Source organism: Chelon labrosus (genome assembly GCF_963514085.1).
Source record: "Chelon labrosus genome assembly, chromosome: 21".
In the NCBI taxonomy this organism is placed as follows: domain Eukaryota; kingdom Metazoa; phylum Chordata; class Actinopteri; order Mugiliformes; family Mugilidae; genus Chelon; species Chelon labrosus.
Window position 1 is genome coordinate 344,157 of NC_140354.1, and position 8,424 is coordinate 352,580.

At 40.5% G+C, this 8,424-nt stretch overlaps 1 protein-coding gene across 1 annotated transcript; it reads left to right on the plus strand.

The window, feature by feature from the left end:
• Positions 1-501: 501 nt before the first annotated feature.
• cant1a (calcium activated nucleotidase 1a) lies at positions 502-3,691 on the plus strand. The gene is made up of 3 exons (XM_084570203.1): positions 502-1,362; positions 1,479-1,682; positions 1,771-3,691. The coding sequence occupies exons 1-3, from the start codon at positions 645-647 to the stop codon at positions 2,139-2,141; spliced, it is 1,293 nt and encodes a 430-aa protein (XP_084426329.1). The 5' UTR covers positions 502-644; the 3' UTR covers positions 2,142-3,691.
• Positions 3,692-8,424: the final 4,733 nt, after the last annotated feature.

An 8,424-nucleotide genomic window follows, 5' to 3' on the forward strand; every position in this document is an offset into this window, starting at 1 on the left:
CAATTCCCAGCCTCTATGCTGACAAGGCATATTGGTGGCCCCCTGAAGCTGGGGTTCTTCCTACTTTGGTTCAAGCAGTGCTTAACCCAGGGCAGCACTTGCGTGCACATTTACTAGAATTAAGAAAAAGGAGATAAAATAATGCCTCCTGTGTCACTGGCTAATTCTTATCTGAATAACACTGGTGCTATCAGAGGGAAATGTTTAAAAGAAACTTGCCAAAAATCAAACTAGTAGACTGTTCTTTGTATCACAGTCACAGAATTAGTTTTAATTATTTTTAAAAATAATTTTCTAACAGATAGGCCCAATATCTGCCAATGCTTTAGCTTAACTTTCATTTAAGAGATCACATGATTTAGGTCCTAAATCATGTGATCTCTTAAATGAAAGCTTCAGTCAAGCACTTTGATTTAGTTTTGGTATAAGCACAAAATTAGTGTAACATATATCTCCTTCTTGGATTATTGGCAGGATTTGTGATCAGCCCTATGTGTGCAACTCAATTTACAATGCCTTGTTCCTGAAAAAAAATTAATAAAAAATCTAACCAATTCAAAAACGCTAAATGACACTATGAAGACAAAGTATGCCAATGTACAACTATGGTGAGATCTTAAATATGTGATCTCATAGGCTAGGGAATGAGGATGTTCGATGACCTTTTTGACAGTAGACTTTTCTTACCATCTCCCTGTTTATCTGTAGGTCACTCCGGGCCTCTTTCCTCCATGTCTTCCATCCCAGGCTTAACTCCACTGGAGGAGGGCAAGCCTATCAACCAAGGAGGCCTCTCTATGTTGGCCTCCATGGCCAAGACCACTGACCCTCGTTTCCAGCTGAGGTGGAGGCCCATTGTGGCAATCATTGTCTCCCTGGTATCGATCTTTCTGCTCTTCATGCACTTGACCTCAGGCTCGCGCTACTGCTCTAACAGCTCACACTGCTGGAGTACAAGTCATAGTGATACCCAGTCGTCTTATTCCCATTACAACACTACCTACCCTCTCAGTCCTCCTGAACACACACCAGAGGGTACTCGCTACCGCATTGGGGTCATCGCAGACCTGGACACAAACTCTCGTAGTGACAAAAAGCTGACATGGTTCAGCTACATGCGGCGTGGATATCTACTAGTGTCCAGGAGTGGGGACAAGGTGGCAGTTGAATGGGATGCTGACAAAGTATTGCTGGAAAACCACTTGTCAGAGAAAGGGAGGGGTATGGAGTTGTCTGAGCTGGTGGTGTTCAACGGAAAGCTGTACAGCGTTGATGACAGAACGGGTGTAGTCTACCATATAGATGGTGACAAGGCTGTGCCTTGGGTTATCTTACCTGATGGTGATGGCTGTGTTGCCAAAGGTTGGTATTACCCTGTATGAACTAAATTTACCTTTCACAATCTGAATGTTTACTTGTAATTGAGTACTTTCTAAATGGTTGTATTCTCCCTTTATTTATGTGCATTTTGCTTGTAGGGTTTAAAGCTGAGTGGCTGGCAGTGAAGGATGAACAACTGTACATTGGTAGTCTGGGGAAAGAGTGGACCACCACTGAAGGGGAGTTTGTCAATAACAACCCAGAGTGGGTGAAAGTAGTAGGCTTCAGAGGAGATGTACAACATAAGAACTGGATTTCCAATTATAGATCTCTTAAGTCTGCTGCAGGGATAGAACCACCAGGTGAGAATTTTGACAACGTCTTGCTAAAGGCTACTTCCTTTCTTTCTCTGTGCTTTACTCTTTACCGTATTCCTTTAAATCCCCACAGGTTATTTTATCCATGAGTCAGCAGTGTGGAGCCACACCCTGCAGCGCTGGTTTTTCCTCCCTCGCCGCGCAAGCAAGGAGCGCTATGAGGAGGTAGCAGATGAGCGTCGTGGTGCAAACCTTGTCCTTAGCTGCTCGCCAGATTTCAAAGACATCAAAGTAAGTCGAGTGGGTCCACTTAACCCAACTCTTGGTTTTTCCTCCTTCAAGTTTGTCCCCCAGACAAATGATCAGATCATTCTGGCCCTCAAGTCAGAGGAAGATAACGGAAAGATAGCTACATACATCATGGCATTCACCTTGGACGGACAGATCCTTTTACCTGAAAGCAAGATTGGAGATGTGAAATATGAAGGCTTAGAGTTCATATAGAGGGCTCAGAGAGACTCGCTTTTGACAAAACTACACTTCGTTCACCGACGAACTTAAATTTATTTTCTGCTTCTTCAATGAGTTTGTGAAACCCACAATTCCAACCCTTAAAAGATGACAATTTACATCTCATTACAATATGGCCTGGTTTTTGGTACTGAGAAAGTGCAACAGGATTTTAATCTCAAGTAAACCTCTGAATTATTGTATATTTGGTTTTAATTAAATTGGTTTTAAGTCAAGGAAGTGCAATGTAAGCAGAACCGTGTAATATTATAAATAATATATACATCTAATCTAACTTAAGAACAAAGGGTGTGCGTAAAAGAGAGATAGGTGTTTGCCAGCGGTGGTGTGTTTATGTGCGGCAGTAAGAATTTCTTCCTTTGTTCTGCTTCTCTGTGTCATATGCAGGACGTGAGCACATGATGCAGGACAAAGGAATCTGTGAAGTGTGAGATTTAAGTCTTCCCTGCACGTGTGGTTGTGACAGATTTGTATTCATAGACTGTGTCTGTGATATACTTAACAGTGCTCAGTTACAAACATTGTTGGTTAAGTTCAATTCAATTTTATTTATATGGCGTCAATAACAATACAAATATGCTTCACAAGCACTGAGGCGACAGTGGCAAGGTATAGAGACAGTAGTTAATTAGGATCCTGTGTACACAATTACATTTCTAGCTGTTTGTTCACAGTTAGCAGTAGGAGTGGAAAATACTTCATTGATCATTGTTACCTCTGTTGTTGAGAGTCAGCTGGGGGGATTTGGTTAGCTTCCTGCAGTATTCCTGTGCTGTGTACTGACAGTGGATGCTGGAGGAAACTGACACTTGGCTCGTTGCTCTTTTGTTGGTAAGCTTAGCAGGTAGACGTTGTGTCATAAAAATAACTGTTGCACTCAGTTTTCAGCACATTTGATAGTGTCTTACCACAATGGGGAAATGCTCCATCAGCACAAGACACCATAAGCTACATGCCCATTTAAAATAATATCTGTATCAATCAATACATGAAGCAAAACACATATATTAACGTCAGCCCAAGATCATATAAGTTGGTCCTAAATCCAGATATTAGAAACTCTATGGTATATTTCATATTCACAAATGAATGACACTCTCAAAGAAATAAATGTGTGCCGTCTGTAAACAAAATTAAATGAATGAATGCATGAATTAAGTAAGCTGCTTTTTCAGCTTCATTGTTAATATACAGTAATTGTGGGAGTGTTGTCATGGCCTTTCTTTGCCTCCTCTCCATCTCTCTCTCATGTGTGTCTCTTCGCATATTTGTACTTAACTACAAGTGAGCTGGAGTAATTAAATTCTGTTCAAGCCCAGTTTTAGTACCAAATGTTCACTGAAGAGGTGCTGTTTCTGCTGCTCCTGCTTCTCTTGCCGCTAATGGTCAACAAAAATTGTTAACTTTTTTGTTTGTCTATTACATTTTTTTGAGATGTTCATTGTTGGTTAATAAACACTTGGTTGGTTTGCACTTGAACTTGGCCGCCAGCCTCCTGCTTTAATACCATTGCTACCTGTCATTGTAACAATAGAGAAATAGACGGACTGTGATGTTTCATTGAGTCTTATGCAGTATTGCATGTTGTACAGACCAAAGTGATGTTTCTACACCAACCACTGTTGTGGAAATTATTTGTTGTTGGTGAATAATGAAATACAGACTTCTGCTGGCCGACAAGTTTTATTTCCTTGCAAGAAAAGGTCAGTCCTCACCAAGCCCCCCCCCCCCCCAGTAGTGGGTGGAGCAACCCTGTATACTAAAGGCAAGAAACAGTATCTCATCATAGGTCTGAACACGCTACGCCATTTTATAAGAAAGGCCAGAGCAGACTACCTGTTAAGGACACCGAAGTTCTTCGGAGTGCAAGGAGCACTCCTGAGGTCTTTTTAAACAACTGTGGTTGCATCAGCCTCCTACTTTGTCTGCCAGCATCTCAGTGGCAGACAAAAAAAGAATGAACAGACTGGTGAAGAAGGCCATTTTTGTTCTGGGCTGCCATCTAGAGCCTGTGGAGGTAGTTGGTGATAGGAGGATGCAGCAAAGCTGTCATCGCTGATGGACGACCAATCCTACTCCCTCCGTGGCACTATAACAACACTGGGCAGCAACTTCAGGAGCGAACTGCTTCACCCACGCTGTGTGAAGGAGCATCACTGGAGGTCTTTCCTTCCTACTGCTCCCAGTAGACCACATACATTTAACTGTTGTATTAAATTTGCTATTTTCTTTTTTTTTTAATTTAATGTTAACTTTTCCTTCTCTTGTGTGCACTGTGCTACTGTAACCTTGCAAATTTAAAGGATGATCTTATCTTATAACTAATAATATAATAATGATGCATCAACATCAGTTTTCACATCACCTCACTATGTATTCTACACTCCCCCTCCATGGGAGGTAAACGGGAGATTGATGTGATGATGCGTGACTTCACTCAGCACTGGGAGGTCATGAGTACCACCCAGAAGAAGAGCCTAATTCAGTGCTATGAATCAAGCTGTGACTGCAAGGTAGTAAAGTTGTGTGTTTCTGTATTTTAAAACGTAGAAGGAATATATTATACAGAGATAGATTGCTTTTAGTAAGTTCCATTTCTTTTTCTTTATATCTTCTTTAACCCTTGGATCACTTGCTGCATGTCTGTCTCCTTCCTGATCAGCATCCCAATGGAGTGCCTGCGGATAGACTGGGTGATTGAGAAAATCACTTATGTGCCTGGTACAGAGGCACTCCAACATTCAAAAAGGATTTCAAGGACATTAAAGACCCTTAATGTCACAACCATACAAAAACATGAAGATGTCTTCAGTTTAACTATATGAACAAATTTAACACAAAGTTTTACATTTATTTGTTTCTTATTAATTCTTAATATGACAGATGTAGAGTGAGTACGCCATGGTTAAAAATGCTTTAATGTTTTCCATTAATAGCCTTATGAACTTATGGCCACTTCTACTCCCAAAATCATGTTTTCATCGTCGGATGCAGCCATGTGATCACAATTTGTGTTTTTACAGTGGTTTTCTTCAAATATTTTTGAAAAGATAAGAATGCACTCCACTCAAATTGTTGTAAGTCATATTTTGTTTTTGTTGCAGACACACTGACATAACCGCCAAGCAAATGTGATTAGTTAATGTGACATTGCCTTTGTCAGTTTTGCATGCATAACCATCATGCATTACATTACTGTAATTTGGCTCTTGTAGCAAATATCATACCCTATTTTGCTGAACTTTATACTGGTTTATGTAACAAGCATACATTGGGCATCACTCATTCCAAATTATTTATTTCTGCAGATTTAGAGTCACTGTTTGCTAGATATGTACAAAATCTTTAAAGATTCGATAAGTAGCACTTTTTTTTTTTTTTTCAGTATCAAGAATAGTCCACACTATAACGGTAATATGCTGCCGCCTGGTGGAGACAATAATTACAACGTGATTTCACAGATCCACAGTTTGCAGCTTGTCAAAAAGGATACTCTTGATTTCGTTTAAATGTTTTAGTTGTATTAGCATTATATTATAATAATATAATACTAATGATATCTGCCGGGCGGCCCAGTGGCGACGTGGTTAGCACTGATGCCTCACAGCGAGAAGGTCCCAGGTTCAAATCCATGGGCCTTTCTGTGTGGAGTTTGCATGTTCTCCCTGTGTCTGCGTGGGTTCTCTCCGGGTACTCCGGCTTCCTCCCACTGTCCAAAGACATGCTTGTTCGGTTAACTGGTCATTCTAAAATGGCCGTGAGTGTGAATGGTTGTCTGTCTCTCTGTGTTAGCCCTACGATAGACTGGCGACCTGTCCAGGGTGTAGCCAACCTCTCGCCCGATGACAGCTGGGATAGGCTCCAGCAGACCCAGCGACCCTTAACAGGAATAAGCGGTTACAGAAGAATGAATAATTATAACAGCCTGTGGTGACCTGTCCAGGGTGTACCCCGATTCTCGCCCAATGACAGATGGGATAGGGTCCAGCCCCCCTGCGACCCCCTAGAGCAGGGATGGGCAAGTGGCGGCCCGCGACCTCACTCGACATGGCCCTTAGATTAATTTTTGAAAATGATTATAAATCTGTATCCTCTGCGGCACTGAATCAGTTGTAATGACACAGTTGGCCACTAGAAATCACCTCTAATGCAGACGCCTCCACCGGGTCTTCTCTACCAGTGAAGAAGAGACGTTGAGCCATGGCTTAGAGCGGAGGAAAGAGAAAACTTGAACGAGAAAATCGTGTCTTTCAAGTGAAAGAAGGTTATCTGTTCATAGGCAAACCTGTTCATACCAAACCTATGTGACCCATGAAACCCATGAAAGATTTCAATTTAAGTCGCTGCTACAACACGCTGCACAAAGCTAAATACGATAACTGAAACTGCAAGACCTCAAATCAAAAGCACGCAAACAAAGGCGGCTTTTTACCAGTGCCCACTACTGATAGTGGTGAGGTAGAGTGTGTATGCAGGGAAAATGTTAAACGCTTTCTTAGTGTAAAAATGCACAAATTAATTACAAAAAAAATCACAGTAAGTGGTTATTTTTTGTTTGCTTCAATGAACACACACACACACATGGATATATAGATATATATATATGTATTTAATCATACACACACAAACATTTAAAATGGCACTTTTATCACATCTGGTTAAGTGCGTGGTCCTGTGGCCCTCAGGTAGTGTCGATTACAAAATTGTGGCCCCCTCCATCATTTAGGATGCCCATCCCTGCTCTAGAGGACAAGCGGTTATGGAAAAGCTAACTTTCATCTCGTCTTATATTTGCTTTATTTATAGAGCGGGGCGACGGGATTTTACAACATCCCCCTCCATATGTCTGACAGGTACTACACAGCCTTCACCACTCCACTTGGCTTCTATGAATACATCTGCCTGCCCCAAGGGCTGTACAACAGTCCAGCATCCTTCATGAAGGGGATGCTCAGCATTTTTGGTGTCTTTTCCTGTCTTCCCTCCTATCTCAATGACCTACTGGTATTCGCTCCTTCTGAGGAGGAAACCTTTACTGAGGCTGGAGGTTGTTTTCAGTCGCAACTCCTGGGCCATGGTGGATGACGATGGTGTTTCTGTTGACCAGAAAAAAGTGAAGATGATTTCCAACTTTCAAAAGGAAGACCATCTCAGCAGAAAGTGAGATCACTTCTTGGCATGGTACTCTTTTTCCTGTATTTCATCCCAGGATGCTCTCGCATTGCCAAGCCACTCTATGCTCTGATATCAGGACAGAAGAGAAGAGTTAAAGGCCATGGATGTGTGAAAGCTGGAACCTACTGAGAATAACAATAAGATTATTTGAGATTGTGTATAATTCTGGCAGTCTGAATGTTGTGGCAGATGGCCATAGCAGAGATACCCATTTGTGAAACCCCTGGCCGAGTGTCTTCTCTCTGAGCCATGTTCTGAGCTGTTGAGATGGGTTTGTGGTTTAAATGTACAAATTTTATTATATTTAGCTGCCCCTTATGTACAGTGCAAATATACCCTGCAACCTCTTGTAACAAACACTACTGGAATTGTCGTTTTTGAAGACATTTAGGAAAACTTGGACCTAGACTAGAAGTTAAAGAAGTGTCCTTCAGAATGATGCACTTGATCTACCCAACAAACAAGTTACTAAAAAAGTATAAAAATAATATTTCTGAATCCTGTATTCTGTGTTTTACATGGAATATAAGATACAGTTCTGTGTAACACTGACACAGAAACAATTGTTTATTTTATGACTGTATCTATGTCAGATTATTTTGGATTGATCTTCTTTGTGGGGTTAAAATTAGCCTACAAAAAAAGGGACGTCATCTTTTACTTTGAAAATAAGGATATGGACAGAAATCATATTTTCTTCTTAAATCTTATTATTTGATATGGGAAGTTTTACATCCATAAAAGCAAACAGTCTGACAGAAAACCCAATATCCACCAGCTCAAGAATGAAATGAGAATAGATTTTGAAATGTTAAAAAAACTGTTAAATCAAAAAACTACCCAGACGATTAGTATCCGCAAGACCTTAACATTCTTTTTCATTTTGAAACATATATGCACTTTTTTTTATGTTCTGTCCCTTTTTGTATTTTGCTCTAACAACTGTATTTTATGACTTATTATGTTTGGAACTTTTAGAATATGAATATAATAACGGTTTTGTTTATTCACTATTTCTCTTTAGATGTTCCTTTTTGATGAATAAAGATTTATAAAAAAATCTTCTGTTTTGGAGGCTGTA